A 22,054-nucleotide genomic window follows, 5' to 3' on the forward strand; every position below is an offset into this window, starting at 1 on the left:
GTATTTAGAAAATAATAATTCACGCAAAACAATTTATAGGGAATTTGTCAAATCAAAGATCATTTAATATACAGTGGGACCTCGTTCGCGTCGCTTTCGGCTTCGTGTCGTGGTCACGTGACTCCTCAAAACCTCGCTCCTGACGCGGAAATTACGCCAAAAAGTTGCGCGCACACCACAATCCAGTGCTGTTCCTAATGGTGTCTAGACATTTCTAGTACATATCCGTGATATTTTATAAATCATGCTACCTAAGGACGCCCCTGAAACGACCGGAAGGGACGTTTGCGACACAAGCGATGTTCTCGGTCCCAACTCTGGGACACGAACGAGGTCCCACTGTATATACAAAAATACTCGCATAATGTGAGTATATATGGGATATTATTTCGAGATGTTTTCTCCGTGAATGAAGATGCAATATTGTTTCGTTACTTAAATGATTGATGAGTGTAGAAAAACTTTGGTTGCGTTTGGCGAGGTATAGAAATGAAATCTTATATGTGCAGAATAATCGACCATTTTAAGGGCATGATTTGCGATTTTCCTCTCGTAACTGACTTTCTATGATTTTGTGATGATTTTCTATTTTAATTAACTTAAATTATAAAAAATTTAGAATTTCATTTTAAATTAATATCAGATACATAATGGGCGACTACAAATTTCAAGTCAATTGGTTGAGGCGTACAGATACTCTAAGTTACGAAATTCGAGCCTGGTGTAGTAAAACCACTGAAAAAGAACATTTTGAATTTTGCGCTGTCTGCGCTAAAAGTTTTCCGCATGCTAAAAAGGGTATTCAAGATATTCTTCAGCATTTCTCGACTGGTATCCACGGCAAAAATGCATTAGATAAACTCCACTTCAGCCAGTTAAGGTTAAAAGCTGAGATCATTTGTATAATAAGTAATATTCATTGTAAAATGTCTGCGAGCTCTTGTGACGCCTTAGAATACGCGTATTAAGCTATGTTCCCAGATTCTGAAATTGCCAAAAATTTTTCACTCGGTCCTACGAAATGTCGCTATTTAGTCACAGATGGTTCAGCGACATATTATGAAGAGAGGTTAATAGAAGATGTTAAAAAAAGCCCAGGGTTTATACTTTCGTTTGATGAAACTACGAATTTAAAAAGTGAGAACGTACTGCAAACTCGACTGCGTCATTTTTCAGAAAATGATCAGGAAATAATGGATAGACACTTAATCACATACTTTCTGGGTTCTGCAACTTCCGCAATAATCGCAAAATATTTGAAAGATTCTATCAAAGATTTTCCGAAGGAAAAATTAATAATGTTAGTTGAGGATAGACCAAACGTAAGCAAACGAGTGTGGAATCTGATAAATAATGACATGTTAAAATCTCGAAATAAAGGATTGCTAAGTATAGGAACATGTAATTTACACTTTCTAGCACTTTCTGTATTCAGTTCTGATGCTAGTGAATTTGCGATAGCAGTCTACTATTGTTTCCATAATGATCATTTTCGATGTGAAGATTATGTAAAAATGCAATGCTTGAATAAGGTACCAAAATATCGTTTCATAAAACATTCTAGTATTTGCTGGTTGACATTGAAAAAAATTGTTCTGATTTTGGATGAGCAATGGCCAGCTTTGACAGAATACTTCCTAAAATTTCTGTCGAATAAACAAGGAGTGAGCAAGACATTACTCACAAGTGTAAGGTATACTTATATTTGCAAGTTCTTAAGGCAAAATGATATGCCTTCACAATTACGATTTGTTGCAAGTAGCGCTGAACTATTTCAAAACTTTTCTGAGCTGTTTCAGAAGGAAGAGCCTTTAATCCACGTACTATTTGAAAAAAATGAAACTTTGATACTGACAATCGCAGGTCGCATTTGCACTGCACAAAGCTTACCAAATTTCAAAAGTAATCGTTTGGAATCAGAGTAACTTTTTGAGAGGTAAAACTATGTTAATTTGCAAGGCAATCATTCTCGACGAAGATGTCAAGAAGCATTTAAAAAGTCTCAATGAAAAGGATATTCTAAGTTTCTTAACAAAAGTTAAGGAACACTAAACATTCTAGATCTCATATCCCAAAAAAAATCATCCCTAAAAGCGTATCCTCATTTAAGTATTTTATATGCTTGCCGATGTTTGCAGCCAAAGAAGATTCGAAACAAATATAGTGCCCAAGATATTTGTAAAATTACAGTGCAACTGCCACTTCAAGATATTTCCTCTAGTAAACTCTCTGGCGAATGGAAACTTCTTCAAGCAGAAGAGTTACCAGGGTTCAAAAGTGAGGAACGAATTGATCACTATTGGGTAAAAAATGTTTTTGGAAAAGAAAACTGTACCGGATGTTTTAAATACCCTTTCATTATTCAAGTAGTCAAAATAACCTTGTCTTTATCACACGGGATTGCTGACATAGAGGATTTTCAAAGTCCAAATTAATATTAACAGAATAAAAGACGAGTATAAGTGAGCGAACTTTAAACGCCCGATTAGTAATACACGATTCGACGAAACGCTCTAAAGGTAAGCTTCACTTACTTCAAATTACAGATTCTTTAGTAACCAACGTATATTTAGTGCGTCAATCCTACATGAAAAAATTAAATAATGAAAGAATTAAAAGAGATAAAATTATTGAATCCGAAAAGCAAGAAAAGTAGAGAATCGAACTGGAAGAAGAAGCTTTAAAAAATATATAGGCATTAAATAAAAAAGTCAAGGATCTTGAAGCTCATCTGAAGGAATTAAAGAAACAAAAAGGCTTGACGAAGAAGAGTTCTGATATACTAATAGACAAAGCGAAAACTCTATTAGATGAAGCACTAAAGAAGAACGATCTTCAAGCAGCCCACGTTGCACGAGGAATGATAGCCGCAGCAGAGAACACGAGACCAGCAGAAAGAACGAAAGAAGAAGAAATTTCAAAATTGGGCAGCGAAATTGAACCGAAAAAAACAAAAGTTTTTAGTAGACTACTACGGGGGAAAAATGAATTCAAGCAACATGAGGAAGAAGGCAGTACAACGTGTTTAGCTAGCCAAGCACAGGAAAAACAATTGAAATCAAAAAGTAGGAAAACACTTGTTTAGAACGAAGAAAAAATAGCAAAAGTCCATCTTCATTTTCTCTCATTGACTCAACACCGATTTTTCAAGAAACCAAACCTTCTGTGGAAACGAATCGTAAAAGGGAAATTATTCCGGCCGTAAGTACAGTGCCACGAAAACAAAAGAGAAGGGACGCGAATAGAAAAATCGATTTTTTTATCAGCCGCATGGCCGATCAAACCAGTATCAAGCAAGTAAAATTCACTAAGTGCGAATATATTCCTGATACTGCTGAGCGTCTTGTAAAAAAAAAAAAAAAACAAATTATGACGGAAGAACTTTTGTAATCGCTCTTTTTCTGTGCATTTCTACCCAAGTTTAAAATAAGCAGGATTTATTGCCAAAGAATATGTAATAAAAACTAACAAATTTCTTGACTGTTGTTTTTATTTAACACTCAGCCTTATTTTGTATTTGAAACCAGAATTAAATAGACATACCACTGGTTTCCTCTATCTAAAAGTCTGGGCTACTTTTTGCTACTTTTTGAAGGCCCTGAGGCTACTTTTTGCTGCTTCTTTTGCAGTCACAAGGCAGTGCAAGGCCTTCTATCCCCTTTTCAAGGTCGTTTCTCTTTTCATCATTCAGCAGTAATTTGCCAGCATATTAATGCCCCATCGTCCTTGAAATCTACGTTCAAATTCTTTCAAGCCTTCGTGAAACCTTTCTCCTTGCTCTTCATTGAAGTCCCCGTTATTTTCTGGAAATTAATAAACCTGTGAATCAAGAAAATGGAGTTTTAAGTTCATTAGGCAGCAAAATTTTTTGAAGTTACGTACCATTCTTTTCACAATATTTATGTAATCTGTGTCTTTCGTATTACTCAAAAATTTGGTTGATACCTCTTTAAAACCCGACCATGTGCTTCTCGACATCATTTATAGTTTGGTCAAAGTTTTCATCTCTGAATAATGTGCGGATCAACGAGTGGTTCTCTCACAATATTCTGTTTTTCAAATTCAAAAGATTCTCTTGAGAGCCAAATTTTCTTTTTGTAGTGTTATTCTCTGTCTGCTATCAAATAAACACAAATAACATGGGTACTTTGTGAATCCAGATTGTTGTCCAAGTATCATAGATAGAATTTTCGAGTCTCTACATATTTGCCATTTATGTTCCTCGTATTTTATTTTCATCAAAACCAATTCAAGATTACAATACTCTTCTTTGAGCACAGTTGTATGTGCTAATGGTATGGGAGGGAGCATACTTGTTTGTGATGTGAAGAAATACTGCTTTGAGACTGCCCTTTGATGAATAAATGAATAGCCGCCATTTCTCGGGTTTGTATATATTTGGTTTAAATTCATCTGTAAGTCCTTTCAAATTTGTGCAGTAAATTAGATTTCAATCTTCCTTGAAATATTTACGAAAGTATTCCTCTTGGTTACGATACACATTTACCTTAGTACCCTTTGTTAAAATATTTCTTCTTTTGAGTTCAGAAGTTCAGTAGTTCGCTTTCGACCGATGGGAACATATTCTTTATCACTGCTCAAAGACTGTTCACCTTCACTTTCATCGGATTCGCTTGAATCCTTCTCATTTGATGTGTTTTCACCCGAGTCGGTTTCTCTCTCATTAATCTGATTTTTGGAATTTGCATATAAATTCCGAGCATCCAATCCTGCAGTCAAGCTATCTCGCGAATCTTCATCTTCTAAACCTTCTATAAATACCTTCTTTGGAAACTGGGCGCTTGTAACAGGAAACTATTTTTTTTAAATTCTATTTACACCTTCTACTTTTGTTAAACCAAATAGCAATCATTTTTATCTTGTTGTTCTTTCCATTTTTTTTTGGAATTGTACACCTTAGTTTAGCCTTGTCCTGATTCGAACAGGAACGATTCATCATTGTGTAACATGAGTCACAGATAAAATGAGGAACCCAATTTTTATCTTCTTGTGAAATTTCAATATTAAAGTATATTTGGTATAAAAAGCTAATTTTCTCTGTAATTTTTCTTTTGTTGAGATGACCAATATATTCTGAACATACATAACGTTCTTATAAATTCCCGAAGTTACGTTTAGAGAAGCGATTTTCAGAAAAATCAATAAATTTACCCCATTTCTGCCCCCCCCCCCCCCCCCCCCCCCCCCCCCCCCCCCCCCCCCCCCCCCCCCCCGCCCAGCACCCTCTGGGAGCACTACATTGCAAATCTGACCTCGGATTCATGATCCGTGACCTCGGAAACCTACAGGGTAGTATTGTCAGTGACTATTAACGCTTTTTAAGTTGTAAAAGTAAATTTCAATCTTGTTTAATTAAGTTTATGTTGAGTTTCGACTTTTTATGTTCTTTTCGAAGCCGTATTAAGGGTCGAAATTTAGTGGGAAATATATTCAAACCATAGTTTTCGATGTATTTTGATCCTTATAATTCAATTCTGAGGTCAAATTAAATGTATCATTCTTTGTTATCTTTCTAACTTTAAAAAGCCATACAAAATGTTTTTTTTAGCCTATATCGCAAAAATGATGGAGGAGGTTATTTTTGAACAGCAAATTCGAATTCAGATTCGAAAGATACGTAAGAAAAAGTTGGTCTGGACAAAGGTACAGGCAATACAAATTTATTAAATTAAAAAAAAAAAATTTTCACAACTTTTCGATGCAGCGATAGAGAACTTATTCGTATTTTGGTAAGAATAGTTTTTTTTTTGAGCTAAGCTATCCGTCATTCAATTTTTTGATTTATCATTTCGTAGAATGACCTTTAACGTTTCGCATATTATTTCATTAAAAATTATAAGTAGTTTTACCATTGTTACAATTTTGTGAGTTTCTAGCCAAATAAGCAGATGATTCTATGAATGAACTTTGCGTTACTCATTTATAGTACAGGCTAAATTTGAAGTAAATTAGTTACACTCTAAAAAATAAAAAAATTGTACCACATAGAACGGTAAAATTACCAACCAAAAATTGTGCAATTTTACTACTCTGATTATAGCGTGAATACCATTTGCAGACTAGAAGTTCCAACCAATCTTGTAACTTTACCACTTTTAGAATGACAATATAGCAAGGCGTTGTAAAAGAACAGTTTCTGCTTGTGAATCTGTGACTTTCAGTGTAGGTAATAAATGGACCTACTTTCAGAGTGTTGAATTTGTTGACGTTGGTAAAAGTACAGAAACTATTAAAAATTCCTTTTTCCAACGTAACCTCAAGGCTTTAAATTTGATAACTGATAACGCGGCGGACTTGCACAGCTCTGAATTAAAATTACATGTAAAAAAGCGTGTTTCAGAATGGTATAAATTATGGAAAAATTTATTTGCAAAATTGATAAAAAATATTGAACAAGAATTTTTTATTTAAAAACCTGCTTTTTGCTGTATTCCTTATTTCAAGGGGAAATTTATTATTTCTAGTCAAATTGCCATTATTCACATTTCTACTGTAGATGTTAAAGTTACCATGTTGAATAAAAACACGAATATTTTTGGTTAGAATACTATCATCTAAAATTCATAATGCGTTTGTAATTTTACAGAATCTGTCTGGAAACTTACACAACCTAAAAGTTAATTCATCGGATAGATATTCTGAGTTGATTCTGTAAACAAATTCATTCGTAGGATAAAGGCAAAACTTTAATTTTTTTAATTAAAATTGTTTTGATGATTAATAGTTTTTGTATATTTACAAAGCAACATAGAAAAGTGTCATCGGAAAGGCATTCCTAGTTGGCTTCGAAAACAAATTGACTCTTAGGATAAATGCCAAACTTTAAATTTTTAATTAAAATTGTTTAAATAATTAATAGTTCTCGTTATTGTGCAACGCAATACAGAAAAAATTCATCGGATAGACATTCTTAGTTGATTTCGAAAATAAATTAATTCGTAGAAAAAAGTCACTTTTAATTTTTTGATTGAAATTGTTTAAATAATTACACAGGCCCACAAACAAAAAGTTGTCTGCACGAGACAAGGGACTAGGCTACCCTTATGGATTTTGAGCCGCTGAATCCGAACATGGCCTCAGAATTTGTCCTACACGTCTCAGTTTTCCCCTAGATGCAAAAAGTAGGGAAAAGTCTAGAGATTTTCTAGTCACACAGGCCACACAAAAAATTTGTCTGCACGAGAGTTTTCCCCGCGATGCAAAAAGTAGGGATAAGCTTCGGGATTTTCTGGTCACGCAGACCATACCAAAAATTTGTCTGCACAAAACAAGTGACTAGGCTACTCTTTTGGCTTTTGAGCCGCTGAATCCGAATATTGCCTCAGAATTTGTCCTGCGAGTCTCAGTTTTCCCCTAGATGCAAAAATTAGGGCGAACCTTGGGGATTTTCTAGTCACACAGGCCATGCAAAAAAAATTTGTGTGCACAAGACAAGTGACTAGGCTATTCTTATGGATTTTGAGCTTTGAATCCAAATATGGCTTTAGAATTTTTCCTACACGTGTCAGTTTTCCCCTAGATGCAAAAAGGGGGGCGACCCTTGGGGATTTTCTGGTCACAAAGGCCATACACAAATTCGTCTGCACGAGACAAGTGACTAGGCTACCCGTATTGATTTTGAGTCGCTGATTCCAAATCTGTCCTCCAAATTTATCTTACACGTCTCAATCTCCCTCTTGATGCAGAAAATAAGGAAAACCCTAGGGATAATTTGCACATTATTTTGATAATATAATATGAAAAAGACCTTCAATTTCCATAGAATTACCCAAGCTAGGAGAAACAGAAGGCACACTAGAGAATTTCTGTGTACAAATTAAGTCGCTATAAGTTGCGGCACTTAAGAATATAACATGCATCTGTCTATTTTCGCATATATTGGTATTATCAAAATAACGTCTAGTATATCCCTAGGTTTTTGACAGTTTTCTGCATCTAGGGGAAAACTGAGAGGTGTACGAGAAATTCTGAGGCTAGATTTGGATTCAACGGCTCAAAATCCATAAGGTTAGCCTAGTCACTTGTTTCTTGCAGGCAAATTTTTTTATGAACTGTGTGAACAGAAAATCCCTAGGTTTTCCCCTACTTTTTGCTAGCGCAACGCTTTTCTGTGGTAAGGCTTTTCTATCACTACGGGAAGTTGAGACCAACATTTAACTATAGGACTTGTTAATGATTCAATGTTTTTTTCCAAACTTCTTAGCTATTGGTTACATTGCGATAAGTTAACAATTTTTCTACCATTTGAATACTTAAATCTTTATCTTTTGCATTTATTGATTGAGAGAAGTAAAAATGACTTCTGCTGTCTAACTTACATATTCGGACTTGTCTTTTACCCTTTTTACAAATTTATGAAACCTCCCTTCGTTCACCTTCAATCTCTTCTCTTTGTCAAAATACCCCAAAAATGTACATCATTTGTCGGACTTGTCTGAGATGAAGGCCAGTATGAATGCTCCAACATCTGCGTGGAAGGAACGAATTGTTCAATGTGTAGAGTAGGCAAAGTCATGTTTTCTACTGATTGTTATCAAGCTTTTGATGTAAGAGTGTAGATATTTTACTTTTTCTTCTTGATTTTCATGGATCTTTTCGTGTACTTTCGAAATCCGACACAAAATTTAAAAAAACTGAATGATCGACAAAATGGTGGCAGTTTTTCTTAAAATATTTAAACTCGATTTTCTCAAAAAAGCCATTGGTTTATTTTTCATGATTTTTTAAAGGCTGGTAATAATATAGTGCATATATCGAATGAGGTATTATCATGAACCCGTATCTTGAATATTGGACTTATTTTTATGGCAAAAGAAAAACTTTTACTTTTTTGCAATGCGAGAGGAGATACGAAAACTGTCAGAAGAGCAAAGTTGTTCCACTCAAAAACTTTTAACCAAAAGTTTCGTATTCCTTTCCCTTATTTTTAGTTTTTATCTCGAAATTTTCACTAAAATATGAATAAAATTGGCTAAAATTATATTTTTCTTAAAACAATAACATTATCCAAAATTTTTTAAACAATATTTTTGGAACCATTTTGATGTAAAGTATTAGAAAATATTTTATAAGAAAAATACTATTATAGCCGACTTTATTCATAGTTTTCATATTTCACATTTCAATGTTTTTTGTTATTTTAATTTTGCTGTTTCTCTGATGTTGTTTGGATAAGCTGTTGGTAAAAGTATTTAGTTTTAGGCGAAGAACAAATGGGACAAAAAACGTCAAGTGCTTCTATCTTCAAGTATTGTTTTTTATTGGGTTAAAACTTGGCTAAATTTTTTTTATACTGAGCCCATATAAATTTACTAAATCATAGGTCAATTTATCAACCGGTTGTTAATATATAGGGGCCTGAAGTTTTCACTATTTCAGGTGCTTTTTCACTGTCACGTTAGTTTACCTCTTTTAGGGTAATCCAATTGGACTTTTATTATAGTATTTTGGAAAACTCTCGTGATGTACTTTGAGGCTATCGTAACCATTTTTTTTTTCATTTTGATTTTTTGAAAATAAAAATTAAAACTGATTTTTTGATAAGAAACGCCACTTTAAAAAAATTTTCTATTAAAAAAGATCTTTTTTTACCTTTTTTGAAGTCATGTAGAAGAAAAAGTGGGAAACGAGTACTGTCAGGTCTAACGTGTCTGTTTAGACTAACTTTACAATATTATATTCTGAATATTTCATCAAAGCTAAGTTACTAGAACATATTTCGAAACCTGCTTGCTTGACAGAATCTGAAGAATAATTGACAACATAACCTGTAAGTAATTGAAGTGATTTGATGTTTACTGAAGATCCTTTTTAAAAAATTGAAATTCCTCAATTTTCTAGCGAGTTAGTTGATTGGGAGAATTTTTGGGATCTTTTCGAAGCTCTTGTCGTTAATCGTGAATCATTAACAAACAAACAACGTTTACATTATTTAAAAACCAGTTTAATAAGTAGTGCTTCTCTAATTTTGCAAAACATTAAAGTCACAGATGCTAATTTCGATAGTATTTGGGTATTAGTAGTCGATGAGTACGATAATAAACGTCGTCTAGTTCATGCTCACTTACAATGCATGGATGACATTTCTTTGATGAAGAATTATCTTATATTGAACTTAAACATTTGCGTGACACTATAAATGTGTCTGTAACTGCATTAAGTAACTTAGGTCGTTCAGTTGATTCTTGGGATGATTTATTGGTTTTTTACACTGTACAAAAATTTAGTACACGTACACGCCAAGAATGGCCCGAGACCTTAGGTGGATCTTCTAATTGTTCTACATTTAAAGAATTGACATCTTTTTTTACATCTACACTTTGTGTCTTGGAAGCTTCTAGTATGAAATCTATTTCAAGCAATAATAATACTCAACACTTAAATCAATCAAATTCTTCACGAGATTCCAGTATAAAATCACACGTGTCAACTGAATCGACACAAAAATGTGTTTTGTGTCAGAAAAATCATAGACTTTATAGATACAATAAATTTCAAGAGTCATCGTCAGAAAAAAGATTAGCTAAGGTTAAAGATTTAATTTATTCTTTTAATTGTCTTTAACCTGGCCAAAGACCTTGAAATTGTCCCAGTAAATATCGTTGTTCAAAATTTCAACGTGCACATAATACTTTGCTTCACCTGACACAGAGGAACCCTCCGAATCACTTGAATAATACTACGCCCTCGATAAGTAGTACAACGGCATCTCTACCAAGCGAAAATGTATATGTTCACAATGCTAAAAGATCAAACATTAAAAATGTGCAATCAACTAAATCTAAAGGTATGTTAGCTACGGCACAAATGTTAGTGAAAACATTCGATGGCCTACGTGTTTAAAAAATTATCAGGGTGCAAACCAAGTAAACTGGGATTCTTATAAACATTTAAAAGATTTGGAACTTGCAGATAGGGATCTGTTTAATGCTGACACACTCATTGACCTGGCAATCGGCGTTGATTATTATGCCAACATTATTTTGGAAGGTCTAAGCAAAGAAACGCCAGGTACACCTATTGCACAACATACAATTCTATGTTGGATAATTTTAGGTCCTACATCCCTTTCAAGTGGTGATACCAGCTCGACTTTGTTGGTTCACCATGTGAACGTTGGTTTCACGATGTACCAGATTATCCGCTTGTTTATATTCCCCATCATCCCGTTTTAGTATTTTAGTAGTATTTAACACTTCAAGCTTAACCTCTAATGGTACCTCTTTGAATGTTCATTTAATGATAGGCCCTAAATTACAAAATGATTTACCTTCAATCCTTATAGGATGGCGAGGGCATCAATTTGTTTACGTGGATGATGCTTTGTTTGGAGCAAGCGGCATTGATTCTGCTCGTGAGACCTGCCAACAACTATCTGATTTGTTAGCGTCTGCTGATTTCCATCTACGTAAATGGGCCAGTAATTATGGCGAGTTACTGGAAGGTATACCATCAGGCAATTGTTAGCTAGCATTCGATGAATCTAACGGTGAACATGGAAAGCTTAAAGTATCAGGTATTGTGTGGCATCCAAAATCGGACTGTTTTCAATTTTAAATTCAACTTCCTGATCCACTATAGCTAAACTTTTTGACTCCATAGGTTGGGCCACTCTTGTCATAGTAATCGCTAAGATTGTTATGCAGGAATGATGGTTACGTAAAATCGATTTGGATGCAAAAATCCATCTTAACCTTTTGGATCACTGGCTCCAATATTGCCAGGAACCTCCATCATTAAATCAATTTAATATTCCCCATTGGACAAGTCAATCTAAGTCAAATATAGTCATAGAGTTACATGGTTTGGCAGTTGCGATCAAGCAGAGCTTGTAGAGCTGAATTAATGTTCGCGTATTAAATGTCTTTCATGGTGCTCACACTACTTTAGTATATGCTAGATCAAAACTAGTTCCAATCAATACCCTTAGCATTCCTAAACTGGAACTTAATGCAGCTATTTTGTTGGAAAAAACGATTGTATATGTGCAAGATACGAGACAGAAATAAATGTTATTAGATGAAGATGATATTCTTCGGGTGGGAGGACGCTTACAAAATTCCCTTTTTAGTTACAATGAAAAATATCCAATTTTTCTGCCACAACATCGCATAAGCGAAATCTACCTACTGCTCCTATTACCAGATTTAGACCTTTCCATTACAGCGGATTAGACTATGCAGGTCCTTTCCTTGTATTGCCAACTACTGGTCGCGGTCAACATACGAGAAAAACCTATATAGCCTTATTTGTTTGTCTTTCTACAAAAGCTGTGCATTTGGAACTGGCCAATGACTATTCAACAGCATTTTTTTTGGCGGCCTTTAAACGATTTGCTGCACGACGAGGCAAACCTAGTGATCTCTACAGTGATAACGGAACTAATTTTAAAGGCGCTGATAGGGAATTGAGACAAGCTTTTCAAGCAATTACTCATGATCATAATTTAAAGGCTCGATTAGCCTCTGATAATACCACTTGACATTTCATACCGGTAACTGCTCCCCACTTGGTTGATTATGGGAAGCAGGCGTAAAAAGGGTTAAGCAGCATCTCAGACGGGAGATAGGTAGTCACACTCTTTCCGTAGAGGAATTTACAATTCTGTTGTGTCAAATCGGAGCATGTCTTAATTTCCGGCCAATCGCTCTGATACATAATGATGTGATCGATTTTGCACTTCTTACTCCGGGTCATGTATTAATTGGAGAGCCAATAGTAACCATGCCCAAGCCCTCTGTCTTAGGTTTAAATGAAAATCGCAGTTTAAGATGGCAAAAGCTTCGCCGTATTTTAGAACACTTTTGACGTATTTGGTCTCAGGATTATTTACATACATTACAACAGAGATATAAATGGCAAACCTGTAATGAAGATATTGCAGTAAACGAAATGGTACTGATTAGAGTCAAGCTTCTTCCACCCTCAAAGTAGGACTTAGGAAGAATGATCGAAACACACCCGGGTAAAGTTCGATATACGCGAGTTTTAACCCTAAAAACTGCAAATTCAATGTCTAGAAGACCAATCACGCAATTGTGTCGTTTACCTATAAGGCGCGCAACTCCACTATGTTAATTATATAAGAAAAATAGACCGCCATTATGTAATGGCGGGTGGTCCGGCTATTAAATTGAGATAATAAACACTAACATGTATGGATGTAACATATTTTCAATCGCTTTCGTCCTTTAGTTGTCGATACGAAGCGGGCGGTATGTTTAGAGTAACTGTAGCATATTATATTCTGAATATTTCGTCAAAGCTAAGTTACTAGAACATATTTTGAAACCTGCTTACTTGTAGAAATTTTAATCGATAAATTTATATTTAGCACACTAAGCCTTATCGCATGAAGGATCTGTGCAAATCATGTTGAATCGCATGTTATCGGGACGCTTTAAATAAAGTGCTTTACTCATTATTTTCCTTTCTTATTTCTACAAATTGTGGGTTATAAAAGGCCTCATTAAATACAAATTATTAATTACAACACGTTTTTACTGTGGATTTTTCCTAACATTCTCGTGTTTGAGCAATTGGCATATTTACTTAATAGGAATTCGGACCAAGTAATTCTTCCTTTGATGAGAAATTTAATTACTTTGACTTACAAAAATAATAATATACCACACATTGGCCCTGTTTCTTAGGTGTAACTATCTTGGGATGACTTTTTGTTGTTATGTATATTATATACGTGGTACTCACGAGCGTAAAAATCTCAATGTGAGAAATAAATTATTTCCATTCCACTTTTCCTTCTAAATGACTTCAAAGAGTGTAAAAAATGCAAGTATTGTTTTTTTTTAAATTATTTATACATTGTTTGTTTGATTATTTATTTATTATTTGATTATTTTGATAGTTTGATTATTTTTAGATTATATATTTCTACCCTGTGCCACCAGCTTTCTCTCTCTTTCAGATCTTCCAATTTCTTCATCCATTCTTCCCCCTGATCAATTCCATTCAAATCCACTTCACTCTCTCTCTCTTCCGTGCTTTCCCTGCATGTCCCTCAACCATTCAAAATCTCACTATCCTATTCCATTTGCTCTTCTTTTTAATATTTTTCAGGTAATCTGGACCCCCTGCATCTTCACCATTCGATACCAGCTTTTGTACCTTTATTCCACAATTTTCGTCCATATTTCCTCTCCTTGCGTTGCCGCCATCTCTTCCTCTATTTCCTATCACTCTCTACCAGTCACTTATCCATAACCAGCTCTACTACATCGTTATTAATCTTCCATTCGTATTCTACTCTATGCTTTTTAAGCCTGAAACACATCATCTTTGTCTTAGTCTCGTTCACTGTCGATCCCTTTACTGTCAAGTACTCGTCGAACACTCATCATCACATTTATTCCTCTTTCATCATACGCTACTAGCACCACGTCATTTGAATATGCTGGTGAATACATTTTTCCCGTTCCCAACTTTATCCCGCCTTTCTCTTTCCTGTCGATCTTCTCCTCTAAGCTTACCAGAAGAATACTAAATAGAAGTGGGCTCCACGGTCACCTTTGTCTAAGCCCCCTTCCCGTCCAGAATTCCGCTCCTTTCTTCTCTCTTATTATAACCCTTATCTTAGTTGGCACAAATATTTATTTTATCTTTTCTTTTATACCTTCGTCTACTCCTTTCTCTTGTATGGCTATCCATAACACCCTCCTCTTAGCTGAGTCACATGCTGCCTTATAATCTACAAACAGAGCGACCAATTTTGTTTTTTTACGCGCTAGGTTCCTATTGACTATCTATTTGAGACCCTAGATGTTGTCTGTGGTCTCCATCCCTTTCCTTAAACCCGGTTCCTTGTGTGGTGTATTTTACTTTTCTTTCGCTTGTCTTTCTAACCTCCTTCTAATCACTTCCGCGTAAATTTTACATCCCAACGATATCAGTGTGGTACCTCTATATTATTCCACCCATTCGCCACCTCCTTTTTTAATTAGCGACACTACTAGCCCTGTCTTCCATTCCTCCGGCCACCCTTCTCCCCTGCACAGACAGAAAATCCTTTTCTTCTTTCACCCATAATCCTGCTTGTTTTAGTACTTCATTTTCCAAGCCATCCTCCCCTGTGTCTTTCTTTCTTTAGCACTTCCCACCCCCTCCCTTTCTTTACCGCTGTCTCTAAATTCGCTCTTTCATTCTTTTTCTCTCTCCTGATATTTTTTTTTCCATTTACCATCTCCTCCATTTTCTTATATTCTACTTCATCCTATTTTTACTTTTTCTGCATTCATCTTCCCACCAGCCTCTTCTAGCCCCCTCTCCTTCTGCTGTTTGTCTCACCTCTTCTTTTACCTTATGAATCACTACTTTCAGTTTTTGTATACACGTATCTACTCCTACCTCTTCCGTATTCCCTATCTTCTCGTTTTCTATTTTTTTTTCTAAATTCTCTTAACTTTTCCTCTCCCCAACTGCTCACTTTAAATTTTCTTTCCATCTTCACACTTTCATTCACACCCTTATATCTTACTCTGCCCAGTGAAATAACTAGAACCCGTACCCCTCACCCTCTCGCAAAAATGTTTACGTGGCACCTCTGATAAAATTAAAAAGAAAACATCGCATAAGTGTACCTAAAATATATTTTTTAAAAAGAAACATCTCATACAGTCCTTCTAATATATCATAAATTATATTTTCTTTCAGATAATTTATATCATAAATTATGCATCGTTCGGACCTAAAAATTAGTATTGCATTGTAAAAAAAATAAACTGCACGTTGCTATATTGCGATTCCTCTTGCTTTCATTTTGGAAAACTTATGAATAACACTTTCGATATCCAAATCTTTTGCAGCATCATGTTCGATTGTCAGTAGGGATATATTTAATAATCGACATTGATGCTTTATATTCCGCAAATGTGATTTTATAACTTTTAACTTGCTAAACGTCCTTTCTCAAGTTGCTACTGTTACAAACAGAGTTAAATAAATCCTTAAGACATTTATTACATCTGAAAAATCACTTTCCACGAAGCTGTATTTAATGAGTAAAGTGCGGAAAACATCTTTTACTGTAGACGTCTTATTGTACCCGTAACGATTTAAAAGGCGATCGCATTGTTGACTTGCAAGATGAATTTTTTGGGTGAATCGAATAGTTCGTCAAAATGCTTATCACGCTTTCGTTTCCACTTTTCTACAAAGACTGGTTCAATAACCCATTTTTGAGATATTTTTGGTACTTTCTTTCACTTTTCACTCATAGCTGTACTTTTTCAAATGTTGCTTTGCAGTATTTAAGATTTTAGACGCTTGACTTAAGTCTATATTTTCTGTTTGAAGTAATTTTGATGGGAAATTTACTTTGTTTAGTATCTTGCAAAACATTGTGCACCAGGGTGGCTCAAAAGCAGTATCTTTTTAGATGGCAACGATCCCTCCCATTTCCGTCAGGGTTTGGGAAAATGTGACGGGCAAGTATAGAGGCTTGTAGAGAATTCTCCAACGAGGAATTTCGTGTATTTGACATATGGGTTTGACACGCCTAACACACTTCCACCCACGATTCCATGAAATTTATATAAAAAAAATAACATTCTTACAACTGTATATACGTAAGTTATTTTTCCACGTAGTCGTCATCCCTTTCAATGCCATAGTTGGCGCGCAATTAAAAGTTGTATGGAAAAACAATTTCCCTAATTTAAGTACATAATTATTTTGAAAAGCACAAGAATGCATAAAACTGAAATTAAAATATATGTTTGTAATCGCCGCTTTTGCTTTTGCATTGCAGTAAAAGAATAACAGGGTGGATTTTGTGTTTTGTGATTTTGCTGTTTTTTATATAAAAACATGAAATTTTAGAATTTTCGATTCATTATCATATCATTTGGCCAGGAAAAATGAAAAATAATTTAAAATTAATAAACAAATTGAAAAAATTGAAACAAAAAAAATCATAAAATTACTAATGCGCGTCGTGCATTTATACGGATCCTGATAGTGAATTTGAAATTTCGTCGCAAATTACTTAAATCAATGTCACTGGTGACAATGGTGACAACTTTCGTTAAGTCCCTTAATACTTTACCACCACGTTCTCAAACGGGCACATTCGTGTCAGTGGCTAGCCAATTAAAAAAAAGAGGCCCGAATAGCGGGAAGTCTGAATTAAGTATTTTAGCATGAAGTCATGGAATTATAAACAACTTTTTTGAGAAAATGTTCTAAGCGAAAAAGTAATTCATAAATGTCAAAATAGTAATATTGTCAGTTTATAATCTATTTTCTGCCGTGTTCCATTCTTTTTTCGATTTACGACCTTTTACTGTGACGAAATACAATATTTATTTTATTATTATTCTGGGTTTGGACCTTAACAGGCCCTGAGGCTTGGGTGATACCGGTGCGCCACCTTACAAACCTAAACGACGTGACCTCATAGCTCTCCATAGAAAGAGGACCGTAGTCACGCTATTGGCTGATATTACAGACTCATTGATTCAGCAACTGCCTGTGAATGCTAGACGTTTCCCCGTAATCGTAGGGCAGTGACAAAGGATATGAGTAACCGTTTCATTATCGTTTCCGTACAGACGACATAGGGGACCTGCTTCAAGCCCTATCTTATGTCTATGATTTTCTTTTGCTGCTAGTTTTGTTAGCCTGACCGATATTTCATTGCCCTTGATACCGCTGTGTCCAAGGATCCAAAGCAGAGTGACTCGGTTGTCTGTCGCTAGCTTATTAAGTGCCTCAAAGCACTCTAAAACTAGTAGGAATGTGACCGTTCTTCCATTCATGGATATTATAGTAGCACTGTTGCCTAAACAGATGCGAATGTTTCTTTTATTTCCATACTCCTTTGTCTTGTAGGCGCACTGGAGCATGTTCATAATCTCAGAATGAAGAACTGTGGCATAGGACCCCATTGCGATTATGAAGCCCATTCCATTCCTTCTACAAAATACACCGGCTCCTGGGTTCTCCTTATTCATGGAGCAATCTATAAACAATTTGTCTCCATCACTGGGCAGGTGTGCATCACCGTGAACCCGTTCCTCTTTCGTGGATAGGCTAACTCGATACTCCTTGTCGAAGAGGTAGCGGCGAGTGAATATTTTATCACTGAGCATGCTCAGTGTCGGTCTCCTCGCGATGTCGATTGTTATCCGCTCTACTGTCGAGATACTACTATCGTTTGCCATATTTAGTCTCCAGACCGCCTTCGCAGCCACGGCCTTGATGGTGAGATGGAGGGGCTCCAGACCTATTAGTGACCCTACAACCATCGTGGGTATCGACTGCAAGGCACTAGTGATGCCTCTCAGAATTAGTCCCCTGATCCTTTCCAGTCGAGACTTTACAGTAGTCGCAGGATCGCTGCGTAGATTCACATAATTGTCTCTGGTTTCAAGCCACAGCTTTTTGCTATGACTCTCCTACAGAGCCAAAGATTCGCTACTAGCTTCTTGCACTTGTTTTCCAGGTGCTCGTTTCGTGGCAGCTTCTTATCCAGAATGACTCCTAGATATTCAACGCGTTCTTTGATTTCGAGTTGTTGGACTCCCAGTTTCAACGTACTCGTGGTTCGCTACTTATGCCTTCTGATGAATACAACTGCGTTCGTCTTGCTCGGATTGACCGATAGTACAGTCTTGTTGCACTGAGAATCTACTATCCTTAGTGCTTACTGCATTACTCCGAAGAGCACATCCAGATGCTGGCCGCGAACGATAACCATTATATTGTCCGCATAGTCTATCACGTGGTGACCCTGACTCGTAAGCAGATGAAGCATTTCATCTACTACCAAACACCACAGTAAAGACGATAAAACACCTCCCTGCGGATATCCCGTGTCAACGGTCCCACATAAGGTGGTATCACCCTTAGTCGTAGTTAGGTTCCTGTTGCTCAACATGTGTAGTTAAAGGCTCCTTCGATGTCCATAAAGGTTCTAATCGCGAGGCGATTTTGCTTCAGTTGTCCTTCAATTAGGTTTACTTTTATTTCGTGATATGGAAAGATCATTCGACAAAAGAATAGAACATGACTGAGAAAATATATTCTACATTTAAGAAATATTGCTGTTCAGGCCTTTATAACTTACCTTTAATTTTAGACTATTTTCTCCAAAAATTCGTGTGCAGTTGCAGTACCATGCACTAAACTTTCTGGCGGCTGACATTTCCATATTCTGACATGATGAACTTATAAAGTTAGACCTTTATAACTTACCTTTACGTTTAGAATATTTTATCCAAAAAAGTTGTCTCCACTCCTATGTCAAATACTCGCTAACCTTCCTGACATTTCCATCTATTCTTTCATGAATGCTTGCACACTGCAACTCTTCCTAGGTATTCTAATGCAACATTCGCAACCGGCTCTTTCCCCTTCAGTTGAGAAATCACGCTTGCCAGCAGTTCTAAGATTTACTACACCACAGTTACTACACTCAGAGTTGGATGTATTTATCTTTATAATTATTGATTGTATTTATTGATTTGAAATATACCTGCGCTTTTTGGCACATGTGAAGTTGGAAAAGTTCCTTACAGCGTCCTCATACGAGGTGTGATTAAAATGAAAGGTGCATTTTCATATTTCGCGGGCTGAGTACGTCCGATCTTCGATTTTTTTACTTTATATTGGTGCACTTGTCCCGAATATATGTTCACAGCTTCAGCTATATAGCATTATAGCATTATTTGTTTGTTTGTGAGAGGCATAAATGTTTAGAAGTATTTTGCGTGCTTGGCGATTTTCTGCTGTCGAAAAACATGGATCAAAGAGTCTACATCAAATTTTGTGTCAAAAATGGAATAAAGTGCTTCAAAACACTTGAAATGTTGACAGTGGCATACGGTGAGCCTGCTGTAAGTCAAAAAAATGTTTATAGGTGGTACAAACTCTTCCGAGAAGACCGAGAAAGCACCATTGCCAGCACGCAATGTTCGATCTAAATTCGAAGGCGTTGCTCACTGTTTTCTTCGATTATCATGGCGCAGTGCATCAGGAGTTATTACCACAAGATCGTGCAGTTAATAAGGAGTATTATCAGTCATAGTTATTGCACCACGATAATGCGCCAGCTCACCTGTCATTGTTTCTTCGTAATTTTTTGGCCAAGAACAACACCGTAATCATGCCTCAGCCACAGTATTCACCGGATTTGGTCCCCTGCGATTTTTTCTGTTCCCAAAATTCAAGAAACCCATGAAAGGACGGTATTTTACAACGATTGAGGAAATAAAGACCGCATCGCTGGATGAGCTCAAGGCTATACCAAAAAGTTCTTATCATAAGTGCTTTGAAGATTGCAAAAAGCGTTGGCACAAGTGTATTGTATCTGAGGGAAATTACTTTGAAGGGGGCAACATAAATATTGAAGAATAAATAAATATTTTCGAATGGAAATAAAAATTCACCTTACTTTTTTATTACACCTCGTAAATACAAGACCGGGACATGGGATAAAAGTCGCTTGATAATAATAACATAGTAGTCGCGTTAGAGGCGGGGGCCCTTCCAGAGGAGGCATTCTGTAACATGTTAGTTTCACGGTCGGAGACATATGAGGAAGTTTACTATATTTTATTTTTCTCTCATCTTATTTTGCAAGGTTATAGCTGCTCATGTACTGTCCTGAATACGTATTTCGCAACGATTTACTTACTTATAATTTGTGAAATATTGATTTAGTTCATTTACAAAATTATATTACGTGAATTTTGTGAATAAAGAATTACTTAATATGTTTGCATGGTTTTCTTTATGTCAGTTGTTATTGTTAGAATTTAATAAGTAATAAATATTTGGTGTCAGAATGTTCTGAAATTATTAGGGAACATAGCAGGTTATTTTATTACTTTCTACCTTCTAATTTCTATTTCTTTCTTTTCATAGGTGTGACATCTGCGAAATAGGATTTTCAGATCGGTTTGCACTAAAACGTCATCGAGCGATTCATGAAAAATATGGGCAAACTGCAAGGAATCAAAATGCTAATAGTAGTAGTAACACACAGCAGGGAAATGCCAACAATCAGCAGCAGCCGCAACAGACGCAGCAAGGTCAACAGGTAGTGGTAGTAAATGCTACAACACCAGTCACTGTCAGCCAAGGACAAGCAGTTCTCCTGGATGACGTCTACAAATGTCAAGTGGCCTTTCCAGAGCCTAAGTGATTCCACTAAGGAGTACCTATGAGGAAGTAATGGACCGATTAAGTTTTTTAATCTTTTATACATCCGATACAACACAACAATTTGGAGCTTTAGAATGTCAAGACGTCAATGTCAAATGTCAAGGCGACTTGGATGGAATAAATCTAGCGAATTCTTAAGCTCAGATTTAGTGGACACTGCTGAAACTTGTGATTATGCACATTTAGTGAAGAAGTAATAGGTGATATTAAACTACGATCGGTGATTTGAGGACAAATGCTTTTGTTTTTGACAGATAATTACGTTTGGCTACGTATATTCATGGATTTGGTTTTAGGAACTGCATTGCTTCCAAAATACTGACCTGTAGTGACTTAAACTCCAAACTGCCATCGATGATGGATGGAATATTTTGTGAATTCTTACCAATGAAACTACTAATAAAATTCAATTTTTCATTGGATTTTGATCATTTGTTTTTTAAAGATTTTTGCCCTTTTTCTCAAAAGATCGTCTCAGCTGAATTTACAGTCTCATCGAATCACTACCATTCCGCCACAATGCTCGTCAGAACGCTTACTAATGATACGGATTCGGCATTATTTAGTTTTCATTTACACTTAAGCGCAAGTAAGCGATATGATGCACACAAAGGTGCGTGATATGGTGCGCGAAGATCCCGCACTTCTGTGCAATGAGATAAGACAATGAGCATTCAACTTTGCAAACAGGTTTGAACATTAAGACAAAACCCTGCTTTCATGATGTACAATTTATTGAACACTGCATTTATTACGACGATAGATAAATTAATTATTTGTTTGCAGCTTTAAAGCATAAAACAGATTTCGTTAATGGAAGACACTGATATTTGTACTCTTTAACCATCAT

General features: G+C 35.8%; 1 protein-coding gene across 1 annotated transcript in view; it reads left to right on the top strand.

Moving 5' to 3' along the window:
- The window catches only part of LOC117175598, a 250,587-nt gene extending 228,961 nt beyond the window's left edge, over positions 1-21,626 (top strand). The window contains exons 9-14 of the mRNA XM_033365306.1: positions 2,139-2,303; positions 2,696-3,065; positions 11,306-11,464; positions 17,869-18,029; positions 19,898-20,049; positions 20,905-21,626. Of these exons, the coding sequence (XP_033221197.1) occupies positions 2,139-2,303; positions 2,696-3,065; positions 11,306-11,464; positions 17,869-18,029; positions 19,898-20,049; positions 20,905-21,184 (1,287 nt within the window). The 3' untranslated portion in view covers positions 21,185-21,626. The remainder of the gene's footprint in view (positions 1-2,138; positions 2,304-2,695; positions 3,066-11,305; positions 11,465-17,868; positions 18,030-19,897; positions 20,050-20,904) is intronic.
- Positions 21,627-22,054: the final 428 nt, after the last annotated feature.

The sequence above is a fragment of the Belonocnema kinseyi genome, chromosome 6 (assembly GCF_010883055.1).
Source record: "Belonocnema kinseyi isolate 2016_QV_RU_SX_M_011 chromosome 6, B_treatae_v1, whole genome shotgun sequence".
Classification (NCBI taxonomy): Eukaryota; Metazoa; Arthropoda; class Insecta; order Hymenoptera; family Cynipidae; genus Belonocnema; species Belonocnema kinseyi.